This window comes from Rhinolophus hipposideros (genome assembly GCF_964194185.1).
Source record: "Rhinolophus hipposideros genome assembly, chromosome: 22".
Classification (NCBI taxonomy): domain Eukaryota; kingdom Metazoa; phylum Chordata; class Mammalia; order Chiroptera; family Rhinolophidae; genus Rhinolophus; species Rhinolophus hipposideros.
The window spans coordinates 4,921,012-4,942,277 of record NC_138068.1 but is presented as its reverse complement, the minus strand read 5'-3'; the positions used below and the strand labels follow the sequence as shown (position 1 = coordinate 4,942,277).

The window sequence follows — 21,266 nt, the reverse complement described above, 5'->3', positions numbered from 1 at the left end:
CTTGACTCAATTTGTTAGGGTGTGTGTTTAGTCTTCAATAGACAGGTTAGCCCTGAGTGTCCTCAATTACCCATTTCTGTCCTAATTTACCTGGCCTGACCCTGAAGGGCAAGTTACTAAACTGCTGTGATCCTGGGTTCCTGCAAATACAAAATGGAAATAGGAGTATTTCCACCTCGTGGGGTTCCTAGGATGATTAAATGAGATAATACACGCAAAGGGCTTAGAACACAGGGAAGACTCAATCCATGCATGTTAGCTTGCATGCATATGAAAAAGGCCAATAAAAGGGAAAAAATCTGAATGTGGCAGCTATCCTAAACTCCTAAACATTAGTTCAAATTAAAACCAGCAAGAAAAGACCAAAAAAGAAAGGAAGAAGGAAAGCAAGAAAGAAGTGAACCTACATACCTCAGTGCAGAGATGTTCCTACTCTGTTGCTAACTGCAGAAGGCAAAGTACATGATGACCCCGCTGTTATTAACATTCATTATGTTTAATAGAGATTTAATGTCACATTTGTGATATCTTCTATATCATGTGTAATATATATTATGTCTAAAAAAAGTGTGAAATTATATTTCTGTGTTTTAATGGTGTTTTTATCTCTGCGAATGGGAAAATTGGGGACTTTCTATTTTGTTTTCTTTGGTGCTTGCATTTTAAGCAAATTCACCATTCAAGTCTCTGCTCTACGACCATCTCAACCTGGCCACCTCCTTGAAATACCCGTCTCCCCACCACTCCCCAGCCCTTGCCCTTCCTCCCAGTGCCCATGCTGTATTTCCATGAATACTGTGTTCATTGGGTCTCCAAAGGCCTCTGGCTCCTCAAGTTCAGGGACTTGGCCTCTCCTTCTCCACTGTCCCCTGGCACATGGAAGGCCCTGGGAAGCTGCCTGCTGAGTGCATGAAGAAACACAGATGACTTGGTGAGACTATCAGAGTGGAACAAGATTTTCTTTTCTAAACATCTACGCTGGGCCAAATAGTCTGTAGCTAATAGGAACAGGGTGTTGGGTGAATGAATGAGTCTCGGCTGCCATTTCCTCAGGTGACGACGCTCCTACCAGGAGACAAGCTCCCCAGACCCCTCCAGACCCTCCCGGCCTTGATTTTAACTTAGTGTTGTCTTGCATTCTCTGTTCCAAAGTCTGCTCTTCAGCTCGTCCATAGCTGAGTCAGCTCCTCCCCAGCCAGTTGTGGACTTACACAGCCCCATAGCACCCTGACTTCTGTTCTGGCATTTTCCTCAGCATTTCTTTCTTCCCTCCTTCCTCTCTCCTCTCTCCCTTTTTTTTTCCCTCTTTTCCTTCCTCCCTCCCTTCCTTCCTTAATCCCACTGTAATAGTTTATTTAATGCCAGTATAAATTTCATGAGTTTGGGGATTTTGTCAGATTTGTCAATATTCTGTATCCCCAGACACACAACAGAGCCTGGCACATAGCAGGCCCCCAAAACCATCGTGGAGTGGACGACTGCCTCCCCTTCTAGACTACAAGTTACAAGAGGACAGACTGCCTACCTGCTGACAGCCTAGCAGACACTGGTGACTATTAGTTGAACGAGTGAAGGAAAGAATGAAAGAATGAATGCCTTCCAGCTCCTCTCGCTCGCTGATTAACCTGACCCTGGGGGTGTGGGTGTGTGTGGGTAGGTTGGTCAGCCTGAGTAGCAGGTTTTAGCTGTGAACAGACCGAGCAGCTATGCTCCGAGGGGAAGGTAAAACGCTCAATGAGAGTAATGGTAATATGAGGGAACATTTTTATTGCCAGCTGTTGTTTTAAACAGGCTACACACATAATCTCATTGAACCTTCAACCCCATGCGATAGGCACAGCGATCTCCATTTTGCAGGTGCAAACACCGAGGCACTTGAGAATTGAAATAGTTTGCTTCAGGTATGCAGAGTCAGGATTTGGAAATCACCTGGCTCCCAAGCCTGTGGTCTTACCCGGAGTAAAGATGAGGGTGTGGCGAATTCCAGGAAATGTAGACACCACCAGCCTTCTAGCTTCCTGGGTGAGTGACCATCCTAAATACAATAGGATATTTAAGTCATTTTGGCCCCCTGTTTTCCACTGTTTGGTACGTCAGGGGAAGTCAGGGGAAACGTGTGCCCTTTTACACTTATAAAATAGCCCCTCGAGCAGAAAAAAAATTCTAAAAGCTCTACAATCAAAAAACATGGCCCTCTACAAAGCCCCGCTTTGTCCAGTTGTTCACACGCCATTCTCAGCTCTCACCAACCCACTTGGTGGGGGACACGGAGGGGCTTGGGACGGCCAGCTGACTGGAAATAACTGCTTCCATTGTACGATAACACAGTCATAAAACAAACAACCGCCGCCTGTCTTCATTTAAGATGTTGATGTTTCGTTCATCAAGGATGTGTATGTGTGTGTGTGTGTGTGTGTGTGTGTGTGTTCATTTTAATTTTTTGAAGCTAGTGCACTAAAATGATTGTCTTGATTACCGAGTTTTTAGGTGTCTTCTTAAATTTGGCTCCCTCACCCTAATTCAGCTCTGGCTATTATCCGTAACTGACCTTGTAAGTAACTGACTTGCCCTTCCTTTGGGGGTCATCCAGAGTCACATGGGCAGCCTGATGGTCCAGGTGAGGGGAAATAGTGATTTCTGCCTTGTCCTGGGGGTGGCGGGTGACTTGCTTGTTTGGATGGGTTGAGCTGGGGAAGCCTTGATTTCTGGTAATCGCCTCTTTGGGGCCTCAGCGTTTTCCTGAATATAACTGAAATTTGTATTTATAATCTAATCCTCTGGGTGGGGGAGGACCCATGGACAGGAAGAATCAAACTCTTTTTAAAAAAACCATGTTTCACTTAAGATAAACTCCCTTGCCTCCTCTTTCCCTTACCCCCAAATCCATATGAATTATAGCATTTTTAACAAAGTGTATACATAAAGGAAAAACTGTTTAAGACAACATGAAATCAAAGTCTGAAGAAGTGGTTTTGAGTAGGGTAAATAAATGGTTGTTTAAAAGGCCAATGTGTGATAAGATGAAAGAACATCCTTTCAATATAAAAAGGCTTTTCATGACCTAGATCACACAGAGGAATAGAGGCAGCGCATAACGTATGCTCTTAAATGACGGTTTGGGAACTTGCCAATTTGGTTCAGTCTACACAGTCTCAGGGTCTCGCATATGAACAAGGGCAGCAATAATTCACACTTGCTTTCATAGGAATCATTTATGCCTGTGGGTCTCGGACTTCAGCGGCTGCCAAAATCACCTGGTCAAGGCATAGGTACTCACTCGCCCTATCCACAGAGCTCCAGGTTCTGTGGGTCCAGAGTGGGGCTTCAGAACTGGAAGTTCTAACACCTTCCCAGGTAATGCTCTGCCCTGGTCCTGACTTCACTTTGCAAATCAAGGCCTTGTGATATGCCTGAGACTCTAATGGATAACAGCTTTTCAACTAACAAATACATGAAGTTGGACTTGGTTGCCGTAGTAGAACATAAAAACTTGCCCCTAAAAGGATAAATGAGGGCAGGCTAGTGTTCTGATCTTCTTTAAGCATGTCTACGCTTCTTAGGGAAAGGGAATGGTACAAAAAACATTTCCAACTCTTAGTTTTCGAAGCTAAAGATTTTGTTCAGGTGAGAAATATATATATATATATACACATACATACATGTACAAAGGTCTTTCACATTTTGGGTTGGTGTGCCTGTCTTTGGAAACTAGTATTTTATGTTTTTTTCTTTGATAAAAACAATGATATTTTTTTCTTTGTTTTAGGCTCTGGTTTTAATGTGGGTGTTGATTGTTGCTGGCCAGGGTTTCCCTCTGGATCCCTGGGTTGCCATGGTGCCATTTTGGCTTTTTAAAATGTTGTTGTTGTTGTTGGGCTGCTGGCCTCACTGAAATGAGTCCTTACATGCAGAACTCAGGAGTTTGGCATCAGATCCAGAGACGTCCACGTTGGTGAACCACGTGAGGGAGGTGCGGGAGGTTAGCTGGAGATCCTGCAGCCCCAGTTGGAGGACTTCAAACAGTGGGCAAAGGAGAAAGGCCACCCATGACAGCTGTGAGGCTGGGGAGCTGAGGGTTCTTGGAAAGGGGTCTTGAATAGCTGCCCTGTAGATGCCACCAGTGGGAGTTGTCTGGAGTATGGGGACCCCAGGGAGGTTGAAACCTTGCCCAAGTGCCAATTTTTCATAGTTACATATCGTGACAGTCCAAGGTCCTCCAGTTCCTGAGGTCAATACATTTGGGCACTAACAGGGGTTACTGCATTTTTAAAAATTACAACAGTATGATACAATCACAGCAGCAACAAAGACCAGAAACGCATAACAACAACAAAATTCCTTTCTGGAATACATTTTGAAATAAAAGCAGGATGTTAACAGTGATGAGTGTGCTCATTTAAACAAATAATTAAAACAAGACACTTAATTGTAACTCCCCCCAAAGGAAACAAAACCCCAACCATAAGGAAGTAAAAAGTCAGCTTTCTCTCCATACCCTTCCCCCACCTTTCCATCCTATTGCTTGGGTGTAGCTACCCCGAAAATGTGGCGTGGGTCATTTTAGCTATTCCTTTCGTAGGACCAAAAAATAGCATGTGTTAATCTTAGAACAGAAGAATATTAACGATCAAAATCCAAGTTACACCTTCAACTAAGCTAAGTTTCCCAATTTCTGCCCCAAGTTCAGAGTGGATGTTTAAATCCCTTTACACTAAGCTGCCATCACTTTTTATTTCGTAACGTATAAAAAAATGTCCATTTCTCTCCATGTACGGTTCTATCATAAACGTCTTTTGGTGCATTTTAGAAACTGTGCCTTTGAAAGGACGACTGGGGACAGAGAAACTGGTGGAGTTTACCAGTAGGTGGGGTTGAAACCCGCAGTTTTTCCTGCCATTTCTTTCTCTGTTCTAGGCATAGGTAAAGGAATCTGGGTAAATGTTCAACACATCTCCCCAAGAAAAAAGAAAGCAAAAAAAAACCCGAAAAGTTTTTATGTGAAAAGTTCCTAAAAACTTTTAGGAAGTTTTTATGTGAAAACCATCGAGGACCCAGGTAATGAGGAAGAGCTTCTGTACAAATCTAATTTCTCCTGCCGGCTGGGGTAATCACCGTGAGTCTCATCACGTTTAAACTGATGGTTTAGTCAATAAACAGCATTTATTTCTGTGTTTACGGTCTTCCTTAAGAAGACTGTAGTTTACTGGGCTCTCAGCTATTTTTTTTTTTTTGTAACCAAGGCACTTTGCCTCTTTTCTTAAGGCAAATAGCACAGATACCCAAGGTGCAAAGAAGTCTCTTTGCCTGTACCCACCTCCTTCTCCAGGAATTCCCGCCCCTGGTTCAGTTTTACCTGGAAACCTGCGAGGTGCCTGAAGTGAGATCAAAGCTAGAAATGGCAGCTGAGAATTCATGGAAATGTTAATAGGTCTGGCTTTGGAGACAAAATAAATTTTAAAATGTCCTTTCGCAGCAAGACGTATCCGGACATTTAAAATAATTTCGTGATGGAAGGAGCCCTAGTACCGCCTGTCACATAGTACATAGGGAAGGATCATTCAAAACGCTGGGATGACCCCTTCCTTGCAGTCGGCGAGTTTATAGTTTCCCAGAGGAGGAGGGCAGGGGAGGAGTAACAGAACCTTTCAGGTGTGTCCTCCAATCGCCACAGCCCTTTTTGCCTGCGAATTGCCCCCCTCCCCCTTCCGTTAATTAAATAAACGCTCAGAGCACTTTACAGCACCGGACTCGGCCCTTGGGCAGCTCTTCCTTGGTATCTTCCATTCTTAAAATCCTCAACTCACTGAAGGTTGAAGAGCCGACGACATGAATTTCCAGTTCCTAGGGGTGAGAAGAGAGGTGTTGGGTGGAGGGCTCACGGGACTCCGCAGGGAGGAGAGGCACAGGGGAGGCCCGTCAGCCGAGGGTCAGGATGCCCGCCGTGTGGGATGGGTGCCGCTGGAGGGTGCAGCGTGGCTCCTGGACGCTGCGCTCTTCTGGCGTAGGAAGCCGAGTCGGCGCCGCCCGGCGCTGGGCCACACTGGGCCTCCTCCTCTCCTGGCGGCGACCAGCTAAATGCTTTCAGGCCGTCAGGCTTAGGTGGCCTGGAGGTGTGTGGTGTTCTAGGACCGCGAGCTGAGAAGGCCGCTGGGGACACTGGGCTCGCGCTGGAGCCCTCCCGCCTGCGCTCGGAGCGGTTCGGCTGCACACGAACGGCCCGGGAATGTTAGTGGAGAAGTGACAAGCACTCTGCCGTGGGGCTTGGCCTCTGGAGGGCGGGGGTCCCCCGGGACAGGGGAGGCGAGAGCCAGACTTGTCTCTCTAACCGATCCCCGAGAGCCGCTAGGGAGGTGGCCTCGAATAGCAGGCAAGTGTGTGGCTTTGAGGGGGTTGGACAACTAAAAATTCACCTTCGCCTGGTGAGAAATGGGGCGATGGTTGTCAAGTTAGAGACTACGCTTACGACCCCTGCTCTGGGCCCGCGCCCTGGCAATGAGCCCCGGGACTAGACCTGGGACGGCGGGATCGGGGCCCTCTCCGGAAGCTTGGGTCCTCCAGGCCCCCTCAGCTCCGAGCCTTGCCTTGCCCATTCGGACAAAGCAGATGTTCGCGCGGAAGAGCCATAGACGGCAAACCCCCTCAAGAACACAGCTTGGCGCGGCGCGCTTAGAAGGGAGCCGTGAACGGCGTTGCGCTGGACTTGGGCTAACACGTGAAGACTCTATGGGTGTGAGCGGCACTTTGCACGCCATGAGAACGATTATGTTTACACTATTGCTATTCTGGAGTGGCTGTGAACGGATACATAGGGCACAGCAAGGTGTGCGCCTCACTGAGTCTAGACAGTTCGGGTGCCCTTTGATGCCAAATGTGTGTTCAGTGGGTGCCCCAGAGGGCAGGGCGCGTGAATGCGCCCTCCTGCCGGATTGCTGCAGGCCTCGGCTTTTCGGCTTCACCTAACCGGGCCTCACGGCTGACCGCGGTCCCTGCCGGAGGTCCCGCTGTTCCCGAAGAGCGGGACCCCTTGCACGCGGCGCGGCGTCCGCTCGGGCGCTCGGGCGCCCCCACCTGCCGTTCCCGCTCCCCTTCCCGGGGACGAGGGGGCGCAGGCCAGCCTCATTCCAGCTGTACCCGCCCTGCCGCCTTTCTCGGTTAGCGGTGGTGGTGTGGGTGGCCGAGGACCCCCGCCTGGGGTCCCGCGCTCTGTTTCCAGAGGCACCCGCCGGCGCCTTGCGGGAGGTGACGCACAGTCTGGGCGCTGCCGTCCTTGCAGACGCCTCGTCGCCTGCTGTCTTGGGTTTCTTGGGCCATCCGAGCAGTTGGAGGCCTGGGTCGTGCGCTTCAAGCGTGTGCGTGAGCGCAGGCTCCCTAGGGGGCGACAGAGCGGAGCCGCGGACAACCCACCACTCCGAGATCTCGGGTTTTGCGAGGCGGCCAGCGAGGCTTGCCCGGGGATCCCCGCGCGTCGTTACTGTGAAGCGGCGGCGAGGTCCAGGAGGTGCGGGAGGGGGCGCCCTCCCGGGGCGGTGGCTGCCTCCCGGCGCCGCGACGCAGTTTCGGGTCTTCCCGCGGCGAGGGGCGGGGGCTCCGAGGGAGGTCTGTCTTGGGTGCCCGACACCCCGCTCCCTAGCTCGCGGCGGAGAAAATAGTTGAGCTCAAGGAAGGTTCGAGGCTTCCGGCACCCTGACCCGAGCGCGCGTGCCTGCGTTCCCGCCCACAAGCCGAGGGCGTGAGTGTTTGGGCAGGGTCTCTCTAGCCGGGAATCCTGCGGACTTGTTTGAGCCGCCTTCTACATCCAGGGCGCGAAAATCCCGATCTGGCTTGAGCGCGTGCCCCTTGGAGAGGGGACAGCGCCGGGTTCCAGGGAGCTGCCTTGGGAATGAATGGACTTTGCCAAGCGGTTCCTAAACAGCTGGCCCCCTAGGGCCCCCGGACCCGAGGTGCTCAGACCCTCATTGCCTCTGCCCCCTGGCCGGCAGCAATCTCCGTTCCTCCCGGTGCCTACGGCCAGCGCTGCAGAGAGAGGGAAAGACAGCCGGTCTGGGTTGGGAGGCTGGCACCGTTCTGCTCAGCTCTGGCCCCAACCTGCCCGGGGTGAAGTTGACCACCCAGGCTAGACAACTTGCTCACGCTGCACCCTAGGCCGGGTCTTGGAGTTAAACCCGGGGCTAAAAAGCCCAGCATGGAGGAGGCCCCCCGAGTCTCTGATCTGGATGTCTGGGGCACCCGAAGGAGGTGCCGCAGCCTCCCTCGCACCCGAAGGAGGTGCCTGGGACCCCAACCTTCCATGCCCTGGGCGCCACCGTGCCTGCCTGGCCCGTGTGCTGTCCCTGCATTGCGCGGGTACCCCTGGGCCCCACCCCCAATACCGGGAACCCTGCTTCTACGGTGTTTTTGTTTTACTCTCAGACTCCCGTGTTTTGGAAGCGAGGTGTCAGGGGTCATGTGTGCGTTGTCCTTTGTACTTGAGTGCAAAGCCCCGCAAACATGGCCCCAAAAGCCCCCAGTGGTTTCATTTCTAGGTTTTGTTCTCACACCTGGTGGGAACGATCACCTCAGATGTGTCTACTCTAAGGCGAGGGGGAAACGTTTAGTGTGGAGGACGCCTATTTTTATTTTAGTGCTTTATTTTAGGCCCATCTGGGTCTAAAGAAATGCTAAATATCAGACAATCCCGAGGAGGAGCGGGAAGGCGATCGTTCTGTGGATGGGGTGTGCGGGGGTAGTGTCCACTCCAGACCGACACTGGACTGATACAAATTGATTATTGCGAAATCGGATTCGGCATCAAATCCCAATAATCCACTTCTCCGATCCCCTCAGAATATTTAGCTCCCGCAGCCAGTTGGGATGTCCCAACAAAATTCGCCCTTGAAAATTACCGACTTTACCCTTGGAGTGAAAAGAGTCAATTACAACAATTGGGCCAAAGGATTTCGTTTCTTTAATTTTTTTTTTTTAATATTGCGTGTTGCTTTCAAGTTTGGGTGGCAAATATATATTGAGGGGAGATGCAGCGTTTGTGTGGAAGGAAGTTTCGTTTTCCGCCTTCATCTGCGGAACGGGGGTGCTCACCTCCCCAGCTGGAGCCCCTCTCGGGCCCCTCCCTTGCTCCCCATCCCGTCCCTCCCCTCGGCGGTGGCGCTTGGGTCGTGCTCGGCCCCGCACCTTTTTCTCGAGTGAGTTGAGGCTTCCGAGTGTCTGGTCTGTCCGAGGCTGCTGGCGAGCCGACGCTGGGCAGGGCAGGGCAGGGCTGGGCTGGGCGAGGGCGAGCGGGTACCCCGGGCCGCAGCCAGCTGCTGAGATGCAGCTTCGGGCCGTGGCGGCGAGTCGCTGCCGTCCCAGACTTAGGGCCAGTGGAGCCCCGGCGCGCTTGCGGCTGACTCCCCTGAAGGCCTTTCTCCCGGGTCTCGGACGTACCGAACCGCCCTGTGCCCACAAAGCGGGACTGGAGGGGAACGTCCCTCGGAGGGGTTGGGCTCCAGCAGCCTGATTACAGTTTACACTTCGTCTCGGTGGAGCGGGTGGCGGGGGGACGTTTTAGGAGATAAGAGGACCCCAGCTGTTGAGACACCTCGAACGCGGGGTCTCTAACTCCGCGTGACAACGTCTTTTGGAGGATGGGGGAAGGCGCTTTAGGCGAAAGAGGAGGGCGCTTAGATATTTGGATCTGGGTGTTCAGGTCGGCCAATCTCGGGCGTGTGCGTGGCGGGGGTCTGATGGAGGGTGCGGCGGGGGACCCTGGCCTCGCAGGTCTGAGGCCGTTCGGGAGGTGCCGCCCACTCCGGCTCTGGCCCCCCGCGTCGTGGGTCTCGGCTCCGCGCGCCCGACTGGGGTGCGGGGCGGAGCTAAGCCGGGACTGGCTGGGGGCCGCCCCGCCCGGCGCCGGGGCCTCCGCGCCGGCCCCCGGGGAGGAGTTATGATAATTTCCTTCTCATTAAGGCGCCCGGGTCCCCCGGCTATCGCCCGGACACACAGTGCGGGCGCGGCTTCCCGGGTCCTTGGCAGCGGCCTCTACACCGGCGGCACCGGCACCTACGCTCGCAGAGCCGCGGATGCGTCTCCAGTGACCGGTTCAGCGAGGCCCGCGCGCGGCGGGGGCGGCGGCAGACACCTGGCCACCGTGACCCCAATTTTGGATTTACCGCTCGGGGGGTGGGGGGAGCTTGGATTTAACTGGCGACTGTTTTGGGGGACGCAGGACGCCATGTTGTGGAAAATAACCGATAATGTCAAGTATGAAGAGGACTGCGAGGTGAGCTGGGCACGGGCACAGCCCGGCCCCGCCCGAGTACAGTCCAGGAGGCGGGGGCCACTGGACCGAGGTCGGGGGCGAGGGCGCTGGAGCAGCAAGCAGGCACCCGCCGCTGCCCTTCAATGGGACGGGGTCCACTTTTCCGGACACCCCCTAGTCCGTTTCTCCGGGGCCCCCTTACTGAGTCAGGCCTTTTCCAAAAGATCCAGCCTCGGGAACGGGGCCTGGGAAGAGAATGGCAGATCCCACACACCGAACTTACCGGTCTGTTTCATGCGAAGCAAAACAGCCCTCCTGCGGGTTTTCTCGGAAGAGCGCCGGGTCTACCACCCTTCCTTAGACGTGGCTTTTACGCACGAAATCTCCGTCCAAAGGGCTCAGACGAGGAGACCTGCCGGCAACAGCGTTTGTGGAGTCTCCTCCTAGGCGGGCTTGTCATCTGCCCCGCTACCTTCTTAGGGGAAGAAGAAAACAACCTAAGTTTGGCTTTCAAGAGAAGTGGGGGCTGGGGATTGTTGATGGGGGGGGGGCGCTGAGGCCTGATGGGGCCGTAAGCGCTCGGAGTGCTCTAGCCTGTCCGACAGGTTGAGCTAGAGTTTCGGAGAGTGGGAGGGAGGGAGGCGGCGAGCGGGAAGAGGAAGACGCAGGCGGCGGGAGGCGTGCGCCGGGGCTCTGGGACGGGGGAGCCTGGGCTGGTGGCCCACAGGCGCGCCCCGCGCCCCGGGGACCTCGAGGGGCGGCCCCAGTTTGCAGGTCCGTCCTCTAACGCTAGGGGGCGACGGTGCCATGTTTCTCCTGGTGCCTCACTACCCAGTGACCCCTAGAGCACGCGGAGACTCGTCCTTAAGGAATTGAGTCCAGCCGTGGGGCGAGGGGACGTGCGCAGGCTAGGTTGCTCAATTTTCGGGGTCCTTAATTCTTCTGTGCCCCGATTGGTAGGGACACTGACCGTGGCCCGGAATGGCGGTCTTACTTCCTATCCTCACTGGGTCCGGACACGCTAGCAGGGAGTGCCGCTCGGCTCCGGCGCGTTCCTTCTCGAGTTCCTCCACGGCGCTGGGTGGCAGGCCCTGCTGGGGAGTGTCACTTGCCGGGAGGTCTTTGTCCTGAAGGCGTGGAAGGGAGATTCCCTGGGGCGGGGGAGATGCGCACTTCCCGCGCCGCGCGCTTTATCTGCGCCCGCCGCTGCCCCATCTTCTTTTGCTTGGTGACGCCAACATGTGCGGGCTGGTGAGCGAGAGCGCTCTGCACCGAGTGCACCGCGTGCCGACTTCTTCCCGGGGCCCGGGGCCCAGCTTCTCCTGGCCCAAGGCCTGGAGCACTGACTTGGCATCTCAGAGCGCCTGGGGCGTCCGAGTGCCCAGACCTTCGCCGTCGGGCTTTGAAGGCGCGCCCCCCCAGGTCTTTCATCAGCCTCCCTTTCCTCTGCAGGTTCGCGGTTTACAACGAAAGCCCCAGGGCACATTGCTCCTGGGTGCCCTCCGGCCCGAGGGCAGGCCCCGAGCGTCGGGTCCGGGCTAATGTGGTGGGTCCCCGGGGGAGCATGGCTCAGCGCGCCGGCTGCAGCCAGTTCGCAGTAGCGGGGTTTCGTACTAACCGGGTGTCCGTGTCTCTCTCCCAGGATCGCCACGACGCGAGCAGCAATGGGAACCCGCGCCTCCCCCACCTCTCCTCGGCCGGGCAGCATCTCTATAGCCCCGCGCCGCCCCTCTCCCATGCCGGAGTCGCCGAGTATCAGCCACCACCCTACTTTCCACCTCCCTACCAGCAGCTCGCTTACTCGCAGTCAGCCGATCCCTACTCGCATCTGGGAGAAGCGTATGCCGCTGCTATGAACCCTTTGCACCAACCGGCGCCCACCGGCAGCCAGCCGCAGGCCTGGCCGGGCCGCCAGAGCCAGGACGGGGCTGGCCTGCCCTCGCACCACGGGCGCCCGGCCGGCCTGCTACCCCATCTCTCCGGGCTGGACGGTGCCGCCATGAGCGCCCGCAGGGATGGTTACCGCCGCTCGGACCTGCTGCTGCCCCACGCGCACACCCTGGACGCCGCGGGCCTGGCCGAGAACCTGGGCCTCCACGACATGGCGCATCAGATGGAGGAGGTGCAGGTGAGCGGCTTCTCAGCCCCCGGCCCCTCGGGCCCAGAGCCTTTGACCCCCAGCCACTCTCCGAATCCCCGGCCCAGGCTCCCCTGAACTTAAAAGAAACTTTGTCATTTCTCCCCCAGATTGTCGACGACCAGCACCTGCTTTTGCATGATCAGACTGTTATTCGCAAAGGTAGGCAGTGAGCGAGATCTTTTTTCCTTCTCGGGCCACACGCGGCCTGTACTGCTTCTTAACTGTGGTATGAAGTTATTAGCTTCATGGCAAGGTGGGGACATTTGGTGGCCTATTGGGGTGGGACAAGTGGCGGAAAGGACAGAAAGGATGAAGACTCAGGGAAGGCCGGTTTTAGGAGTGAGAAGAGAGGGAATTTCTTTCTCAACTAAATGAGAAAGGATGCTGTCTCATGCTGGGATATGTTACTCTTTGCATTTGAGGGTGTTTTTACAGCGTTAGAGGAAGTCTTCCAGGGTGAGTTAGCATTGATTTAATTTGGAAAGCCGTGTGCACGCAGGCGCGCACACACACACACAGCCTGGTTGGTTCTGTGACGATTTCAATTGTCGGAGAATGTGTTGTGATTTTTATTTCCGACTTCAAGTACCCATAGGGCAAAGACCATTCTGACCTGCGTAAAAATGTTTTGAAACAGTTTAGCCTATCAAATAACCTTGAAAGAATCAACTGGGTAGTGGTGGGGGTGAGGGGTGATCTTGTCAGGTTGGGTTTCTGCAGGATCAGGGGAGAAGGGATTTGGAAAATTGGATTACTGTACTTGGTGACTGAGTGGCTGATGAAAGTAAGTTACATACTGATGGGATTACCAGTATGATTGTTTTGAGAAATGGAGTAGGCCTAAATTAAAGGTACTTACAGTCTGTTACTTGAAGTTAGACTGCTTGAAATCAACTGGGGGAAAATGGGTTTGGGGGGAAAAGTAAAAATAAATTGAATTTCCCAGTAAACTTAGAACAGAACAGGTTTGCTTGTATTTAAAATTTTACCATGATCAGTTGCACTGAAATGTTTTTGGCAAAGGATCTGAGTGTGTCTTGTGATTTTGGTTATTCCTTGAGTGAGAGGGGGAAAAAAACCCCACTTATTTCATATCGAAGCAGTCTTTTGAAAACAAACGTTCTAATTAAACAGATTTTAACAGTGGCTAGAAAATGAAAACCATCCACACTATCATCTTGACTAATTAACAAGGTGTTAACTTGTGAATTTCAGATTCGATTATCTGACGAATACGGCTTTTTAAAAAATCTGCTTGCAATTTATAGCCCCACACGGCCATGTTATTTGTTTTAGAGTTCTTTCAGTCTTGGTTAGTGGTTTGAAAGGTCTCTCTTGCTTGGATGCAGCTCTCAAGACTGCCACTTGTCATCTGCATTCACAGGTCCTGTTGCCATGACCAAGAACCCCTTGAATCTCCCTTGTCAGAAGGAGTTGGTGGGGGCTGTGATGAACCCCAGCGAGGTCTTCTGCTCAGTCCCTGGAAGACTGTCCCTCCTGAGCTCCACATCTAAATACAAAGTGACAGTTGCTGAAGTCCAGAGGCGATTGTCCCCGCCTGAGTGCTTAAATGCCTCATTACTGGGAGGTGTTCTCAGAAGGTACACGGGGACACATGCAGGCAAGGTGGTTGGGTGGTTGCTGGGGACTAGATAAAAGGACCCGGAGATATTTTTAACATTTACATAACTTTTATACCTAACACTGAATTCTAATCAGCTCAGAGAGTTTGAGTGCATTTCTTCTCTTTTAGAAAGTGCCAAATGTAGAAAGAAGTGCTAAACCAGAGCTAACAAATTCTCACTGGGTTAGAACCGGAGCCCATGTATACAGTGGTGGCCGGCTAAATTAAGGGAAGGCGAGCTCCAGGGGCTTTGTTCCGCCTAGAAAGACGTTTTTTTTTGGAGCTGCTGCAGTTTTCACAAGTGAAAATTGACTGGCTCCAGCACAACTTGAAATAGTTTGTGATTTAAAAAAAATGTTGGCAGTGCTAAGAAAGATTTTTGAATTTTACAGGGATTAATTAAAGGAGGAGTCCTTCATCGTTTGATTATGCTCTACATAATGTAGATAGGCTGACGAATTGCAGCGCTCTTAAGAATTGGGGATTTTAAAGTGTCGTTTCTTGAATAGCCAGTCGACTATCTTTTTTTGGTTTTTAGTTTTTTGTTTTTCATTGGGGAATATTGGGGAACAGTGTGTTTCTCCAGGGCCCATCAGCTCCAAGTCGTCCTTCAATCTAATGGAGCACGCAGCTCAGCTCCAAGTCCAGCCGCCGTTTTCAATGCAGGGGGCACAGCCCACCATCCCATGCGGGAATTGAACCGGCAACATTGTGGTTGAGAGCTCGCACTCTAACCAACTGAGCCATCCCGCTGCCCCTCCAGAAGCTCAGCGGCAGCTTGTTGTCTTCAATCTAGTTGTGGAGGGTGCAGCTCACTGGCCTATGTGGGAATCGAACCGGCAGCCCTGTTGTTCAGAGCTCGTGCTCTAACCAACTGAGCCATCCGACCGCCCCATATAGTCGACTTTCTTTCACTCAGAGCCAAATCTAAAAATGGAGGCCGGTCCTTGCGGGAGAAGTTGGACAAGATTGGGCTGAATCTTCCAGCCGGGAGACGGAAAGCGGCGCATGTGACCCTCCTTACATCCTTAGTAGAAGGTCAGTGGAGTTTTGGTAAAGTTTTGTGGTGCTTTTAGTTTGCTGTGTCTTGAATACTTCTCGGAAGAAACATTAAACTTGTAACTCAGTCGCAGGTGGAGCCAGGTGAAGGTGATTTGAATTGTATAAGTTCATTACAACGAGTTACAGTAATTTTGTCAAGTTAAGTTAATATTTAAATATCTGGCTGCTTACGTATTCCTGTTCTGGGTTCCCCAGAAGATCAGTGTGAAAAAGAAATTGGTTTTTCTAACCTAGGAAATAGCACTTTAGGGTGTTGAGACATGTCCTGTTAAATGATCCAGTTTTTGAAAGATGCAATCGATCAATTGGTTTGCCTTTGAAAAGCTCGTTGCTTACTGGTGGGCAGAAGTATGTATGGGTTCTGGGCTTTTTGTAGGAATTGTGGTCAGTGAAGAGAAGCCCTTGTATAAACCATGGGATTGGCCCAATTCACAATTCCTTTATCTCCCCACCCCCCACTAAAAGGAAAAGTACCTGACCTGGGCCCACTGATGAGCCCCTCTTCCCAATCCTAAGGTAGTAGAATGTGACATTAAAGTTTCTTGAATGGGCCTGCACCCCCCCAACCTGGAAAGTAACCAAGGATGCAATATAGCCTTTAAAAGGGGGTGAGAAAAAGAAGTAATTTGTAAAAAGCCAAACACGCACACTTACTGTGCTTGGGAAAATGGAGTAGAACCCTGACAGGCTTATCCTGCAGCCTCCAGCCACCTCTAGCATCTTGCCCAATCAACAACTCTGGGCTCTGGCTGGGGGAGCCAGTCAGGGGTGTGCTGCCCTCATAGCCAGGCAAGCTTTTGAACACTTTTCCCCTGGTCTAATGGTGCTACTTTGGTGCTGAAAGACTTGGCAGAGCCCTGCTCTACCTTACTACAAGTGTCTTCGGAGGTCAGGGCAAGGAAAAAGGAGCTGCCTGTTAACTGCCTGTGGGGACCAGCTGCCCTGCATGGAGAATAGTGGGTTCTGCGTGCACGGTGCATAAATGCGTCTCCGCTAGATTTTCCTAGCCTGGCAGAGGCACTTGAATAAGAAAGTGTGTGCCAGAACAATGGTTCTCAGATTCTGATTTAGTGAATTTGGGAGGCGAGTGGTAAGGGGGGCACCATCTGGGCTTCTGAAAAGCGCTGCCCGTCTTGCGCTGCGGAATTGGGACTGGGCACCTCTGGTGGGACATGACTCCTGTTGGTTTTCTCTCCCTCTGCTCCCCCAAACTGGTAGTTGGGGCTCTTAACGTTTCCAATAAGAAACACACTCCTGTCTCCCTTTTAGAAACATTCTAGAAATTTGCTCCCTTCAGTAACGAGGCGCCCTAGTTTAGAAAGTTCCATGTCCAAGACTGTCACAGTTCCCTAAAGAGAAACGACGAGCTGCTGTTGTCAAGTGCGATCATCTTTAAATTTTCCTACTTCTCCACAATAACCCGTTATCAAGAGAAAGCATGGCTGTGTCTCAAGATAATCTGTTCAAGTTGGGCAGGAGACTGGTTAACAAGTGTTTAAGCACAGTTAAACATGTCGGGGTCTTCGTATGATTTCACCCTCTATTCCTAGGGGAGAGTCCCTTCTACCCAGGACATTCAACTTCCCACCGGGATTGTGGTCCCTGTACAGAGGATTTTCTTTCAGATGAAAAAGTGACTGGTAGACAGAGCTAGGAAAAGAGGAACAGGACATGTGCGGGTGGGGACCACGGGCATCCTAACGTCTGCTGTCCCTGCTGCTGATTGTAGGTGAGGCAATTCACTTGGCTCGGGACTTTGCGTACGTCTGTGAAGCAGAGTTTCCAAGTAAACCGGTGGCTGAGTATTTAACCAGACCTCATCTCAGCGGGCGGAATGAGATGGCAGCAAGGAAAAACATGCTGCTGGCTGCACAGTAAGTATCCAGGCTTGAATCCGATTACTGTGACCTTGACCTTGAGAGGCCAGCACCCCTCTTTGGTGCTCAAGAAAGAAATGCGCGTTAAATAAATTAGGGGTGGAGAGCAAAAGAAAAGGGCAAGGAGCTTCTTTGACCAAGTCAAATACGTTAACTTTTGGGTGGGTTTTAAGTAAAATGAGCGTATTCCTCCAGTAGGGATTATTTTTTTGAGCTGCTTGATTATTGAGGTCAAAATAGTTAAACGACCTTTCTGTGATCATATGTGCATGTCTTACGAAAATGTGTTGAAAAGAATTGGTTTTGTCACTCCAGTAGAGATTGTGTGGCTTCTGCCTCCTGGTAACAGGACTTGTTTCTTGTAATGATCATTGAATTTGTTAGGAGACAAGTGGGCAAATTTAATGTCTCAAAAAACGACATCGCAGCTGCGGGATTTCTCACAGAAACCAACAGTAAATTGGTTTAAAAATCATGGTAAATGAAGCAGAACTAGTCAAGTCAGGAAACCGGAGCAAAAGGGAGTGGGGATCATAGTGAACCAGCCTGGATAAAAAGAGTGAGTTTCAGGGAAATGTGTGATTCTCCCACTTGGTTTGCTGAGCCAACCTGTACCCATATCCCTTCACCTCCTGGACTGGATTCCTGACCCCACTTAACCAGTCCTGGTGACTTTGGACTGGAGTTAATCCTGTTATCTTTTCTCATGCTGTAAGGGTTAAATAAAATAGGGTTGACTAGCACATAATAGGTGCTAAGTGCCTCGCCTGGAGATTGCTGTTAGTTTAAAGGAGGGCCTTGGCTGAGGCCAGCGTGTCTGACTGCCTCCCAGGTGTCACCCTCAAGGCAATCAGTCTCTGATTCTTCGCCTGTCAAGAGCTAGGTTGAGCTCACAGGTGTGTGTTGACTGTCTTCTTTGCAGGCAAGTGTGTAAAGAATTCACAGAGCTTCTCAACCAGGACCGAACACCCAACGGGAACAACCGGCCAGCCCCAGTCTTGGAGGCAAACATCCAGCACTGCTTGTCTCACTTCAGCCTCATCACCCACGGCTTTGGCAGCCCGGCCATCTGTGCTGCTGTGTCTGCAATGCAAAACTACGTAAAGGAAGCCCTGGCCGTCTTAGACAAGTCCTACATGAATCCTGGAGACCAGAGTCCAGCCGATTCGAGCAAAACCCTGGAGAAAATGGAGAAACACAGGAAATAAAATGGGCGTGAACATAGGGCCAGAGAGTCTGGAAGGAAAGTCTCCCAAACCGCTCTCCACCCGACAGCACAGACAGGACCTCCTCTTGCCTGGGGGAGAGGTTGAGCTTGTTACCCACGTTCCCATTAAAGGCCTCTGTCAATTTCCGGATCTTTACGTACCGCCCTCCTGGAGTCCTTAGAATTTCTGTAGTGCTGAAGCGGCTCCTTAACTCTGGACAAGTTAACAGAAGGTGACAAGTACTGGTTTCTTACTCGTTAAGCTTCTGTTTTATTTTTTTGAACCCCGTTTTCCTTTCTCTGAAAAGTGGTGCTACAAGTTTTAGAACCTTTTAAATAAATCCCCCAGGCTAACAAACCCACTCTTTAGCTGGGAAAATGTCAAGTTGATGGGATTCAGATTAACAATAACTTTCAGAGCAACAATAATGGCTGGCTTTTGTGCCCACTAAATATTTATCTAAAAAAGGTATTTATCTAGCCTCTTCAGATATCAAATCCTACATCCAGTAGGAGGCAAAGATTCTATCCGCTTAGCAACTAGTTAGATGTGGTATTTGACACACTTTAAACCCCCTGTTCGAAGGGGGCCTTCGGGCTTTACAAAATTTGTAGAAACAAAGCCTGCTGATGATTTTTTTTTTTTTTTTAAATCTTTGAAAGTTAACTCTTCAAATGGGAGACTCTTGAAATGACCTGTTCTTTTAAGGTACTGAAGCTTTATTTGCATATTTATTTCACATCTTGGTGTTTCGAGTAAACTTGAAAAGGGTAGGCATGAAGCATTTTTTTGCTGTCTGTTACCCCATCCCGGAGGAGGCGCTGTTCTTTTGAAAAACGGTGCGTTGAGTGTACAGATATTATTTATGCATAATTTAATCGGGTCTGTAAATACGGGTGCACTTCTTACGACTTTTTGAGAAATGGGATTCCATTTTAATAACTTTTAAAGGTGATGGGTCATCTAAAACACGTTTAGGTTTTATTCATATGTACACAGGGTATTGAGAATTAAGAGGACCCTGGGATTTGTTCTTGATACGAAAGATTCTATTTAATTGAAGCTCTGTTCACAAAGCAATAACTTTGTGTCTCACTCCTGGTGGGCCAAACCCAAAGGTGAGTGCACGGCACAGTATGTGTGGGTGACATGGAGTTTCGGAATTGAACTCCATGCCTAGAAAACGTTCCCCAAGTAATTGTTGTGTATATGAGACCTGTATAATAAAAAGTATTCTCGATAGAAGCTGTGACCGTCTGCTTATAACTTGATTTTTTTTTTTTTTAAGTATCTCAGACGAGTGGAATAGTGGCAGGGCTAATTTATGGTTTGACTGGCTGAGTTAATAGGACTGAGCAGGAAGACTCTGTGCCAAGGGGACCCCGAAGTTTCCTTTCCTCTCTCCTGTAAGACTGCTCAGCTGCCCCTAGTTTCTCTGTGGGTAGGACCATCCTCACCACAAGGGGTGTTGGGAAGTGTGTGAGAGACAGTTGATTGACAATAGTGACAGGAGCCAACAGTTTGGGAATAACGTCTCTTGTGTAAGGCTGCCCTATTGAGAAACACTGTATTCTGCGGGCCAAGTTGCCACCTCAAAATATTGAGAGTGGAAATGAAGTGGTTGTAGGTAGGTAGTCCTTGGGCAAACATTCCTTAGGAGAACTTGGCATTCAGTCAAATGCAAGCGATGGAAGTGTATGTGGGCTTTCTTCCCACAGTTTTCAATCAATCGACGTTGTCCATCCGCGGTAATGGGTGTTTATCCAAGGCGTGCTCATCCTTTTGTCCGCGGGTAAATCGGAGGTGGGGTCTCTGCCCTCTGCTTGGGGAGCAGAAGAGTCCGGCAGGGCTTTCCTCCTTGCTGTGTATTTTGAGAATCTTGGATGTACACTGCCAGTGCTTGAATTCAAGTTGAAGTGGCCAGGCATGTCCTCCAGGAAGTGATATGTTTATAGTTTGGCATGAGTGGCTGGGCTTCAAAGGGAAGTGGGAGCAAAAGGATTTTCCACATTGGATAAGGCCGTTGCTTCAGCTCCAGTCTCATAATCTTTAATTCATAACTCTACCAAATGCTCAGCGATTCCTGACTTCATGTTGGCATTGGATGTTATTAAGTAATTTAAACTCTGCCAACCTAATACTTTGCGCTTGGCAGTTGTCCTTGGCCACTGAATGTTCTCATTTACTTGGGTTTATCTGGTTGATATGTCAAAATCACAATTGCTTTGCTCTAGAGCAGCGAAAGGAGGTCTTATGTTGGCAGTGATTTCTCAATGAAGACGTGAGATATTGGGTGTTAAAAGGAAGTTATGGGGACAAAGGGCCGAAGGTAAAAGGACTATTTTGTTATCAGCATCTTAACTTGCTTTTGGACTACAGTCTGGCTTTTAGGAGCTGTGCCGAGTTGCAATGCAGACAATGTTCTGGAAACGCCCCAAAGTCAACCAAGGATTGAAGTGAGTCATAAGCAGGGCTTATGCCTGGCTCAGGGCTCACTTCTTTCTCATTCCCGGGATAGCCACTGACTTTCCTGGGCCCAGTGCACAACGATAGCAGGGTTTTCTTCCCAATACCTTTGAGGTGATACCATGCAAAACAACCAAGTCCCCTCAAGAGGTCCCTAATGAAACGCTGGCTGCACCAGGTTGTTTCCACCAAGCTTTTATTGATGGGTGAGAAGGGTGCCCTGCCCTCTGAGCACTTGCACCTCCAGTGGCCTAGCCTGAGGCAGCTGGTACACCTTTGCTTCCCGTGGGCCAGGGTGGTTTTACTTTCAAGCCCTGTGTTAGTGAGATGGCACTTTTTTTCCATCGCCCTGTGCCATGTTGCACTCTGGCTGTTAAATAGGTTGGGCTTTTTATTAAGGCACATGACACCGCTGAAGTCTTTGTCCTCTGGGAGAAGAAATGAAGATACTTCCTTTGTTTTCCTGGTTGCACTGAAGGAAAACACATTATTGTCTGAAGGCATGCATCTAGAATTCCCATTTAGGACAGATTCTTCAGCAAGACTGTATCTGTTGGCTGGAGGTGTGCCCATCCAAACACCTGGCTCCTTGAAGATGCCCTTCTGCCTTGTGGATAGCAGTTAGAGCTTCTCTGCAAGGTCAGAGAGGGTGTTT

The 21,266-nt window shown here is 50.9% G+C and overlaps 1 protein-coding gene across 1 annotated transcript; it reads left to right on the top strand.

The window, feature by feature from the left end:
- Positions 1-9,977: 9,977 nt before the first annotated feature.
- Positions 9,978-19,393, top strand: TFAP2C (transcription factor AP-2 gamma). Its single transcript, XM_081033975.1, has 7 exons — positions 9,978-10,255; positions 11,877-12,362; positions 12,482-12,533; positions 13,759-13,975; positions 14,918-15,036; positions 16,790-16,934; positions 17,860-19,393. Exons 1-7 carry the CDS (start codon positions 10,208-10,210, stop codon positions 18,143-18,145), a joined length of 1,353 nt encoding a protein of 450 aa, XP_080890101.1. The 5' UTR covers positions 9,978-10,207; the 3' UTR covers positions 18,146-19,393.
- Positions 19,394-21,266: the final 1,873 nt, after the last annotated feature.

Coding starts and splice junctions, on each gene's coding strand:
- TFAP2C (XM_081033975.1), top strand. CDS start 10,208: ATGTTGTGGAAAATAACCGATAATGTCAAGTATGAAGAGGACTGCGAG. Junction 10,256..11,876: donor AGTATGAAGAGGACTGCGAG/GTGAGCTGGGCA, acceptor TCTCTCTCCCAG/GATCGCCACGACGCGAGCAG. Junction 13,976..14,917: donor CTGGGAGGTGTTCTCAGAAG/GTACACGGGGAC, acceptor TCTTTCACTCAG/AGCCAAATCTAAAAATGGAG.